The sequence below is a fragment of the Austrofundulus limnaeus genome, unplaced genomic scaffold (assembly GCF_001266775.1).
Source record: "Austrofundulus limnaeus strain Quisiro unplaced genomic scaffold, Austrofundulus_limnaeus-1.0 Scaffold3984, whole genome shotgun sequence".
NCBI lineage: Eukaryota > Metazoa > Chordata > Actinopteri > Cyprinodontiformes > Rivulidae > Austrofundulus > Austrofundulus limnaeus.
This window is the reverse complement of record NW_013956386.1, coordinates 1-888: the sequence shown is the minus strand read 5'-3', so window position 1 is coordinate 888 and position 888 is coordinate 1. Positions and strand designations below refer to the sequence as shown.

General features: G+C 44.3%; 1 protein-coding gene across 1 annotated transcript; it reads right to left on the bottom strand.

Annotated features, from left to right (window-relative positions):
• Positions 1 to 17: 17 nt before the first annotated feature.
• On the bottom strand, positions 18 to 717 carry LOC106512041 (voltage-dependent L-type calcium channel subunit beta-4; the record flags this gene model as incomplete). Its single annotated transcript, XM_014000742.1, is given in 2 exon segments — positions 18 to 507; positions 622 to 717. Coding segments are annotated over 2 exon segments (336 nt in total), but the record flags the coding sequence as incomplete, so codon positions are not given.
• Positions 718 to 888: the final 171 nt, after the last annotated feature.

Here is an 888-nt window from a genome sequence, read left to right as displayed (position 1 = left end):
ATGTTCGGCCCCTCAGCTGTTGGTCTGCAGTAACTGTGGCCCTCGAAGCAGTTTAGTTGAATAGCCCTGATATAAACCTTTAGAATGCAGTTAATTTAAATTACACTGTTATCCCAGCAGAAATGTAAGATATTCCTGTAAAAAGATGTGCCAGTACTACCACCTCTATTTGGGCTCAGTAATAACCATCCAGGCATAGAACTTGCTAAACTGACAGTGATATGAAGGTTTCCTAAAGCAGAGCTTCCACGAACACTGACAAATAATTTAGAAGACCAAATTTAATAGAAAAGTATGAGGAAACGTTCTTCTCCAGCTCCATAACTTCACCTGAAGGGCAGTGGGATACGGAGAGAGAGCCGTGGAGCCCAGGTTGCGTCCCAGCAGGGGGTTGAGTGGTGTGCTAAGTGACGTGTGTGTCGCTCGCCAGTACGCCTCCAGGTATTCTGCCAGGTGTTCGCAGGCATCCTCCAGCTGGTTCTCATCCAAAATGATATCAAACATCTCCTGATTGGAGGAGAGGGACGTGCAGTTGGCGCATGCAGATTTCTCCACGTGTAAACTGAAAGTTAACTCAGCTTCTGCTCTGTCTTTAGAGCTGAACATTTGAAGTGTACTCACAGAAGGACACTGGGACAGCTTTTCTGCTGCAACGAGCTGCACGTTCAAATGTTTGCTTTGAGATTTTCCTCTTGATTTTATCAGCCGCTGCAGGACCTGTGGAAAATACATACAAAACACAACTGCACAAGTTTAACTGTGGAATAAAGGGAGAGCTACACCTGCTACATGCTAGTGTCAGAGAAGAGAGGCATTTCCACTGAATTAAACCTGAAAGGGATCCCCAACTAGTTGTAATATTACACTTTATTTGATGAACATATATTT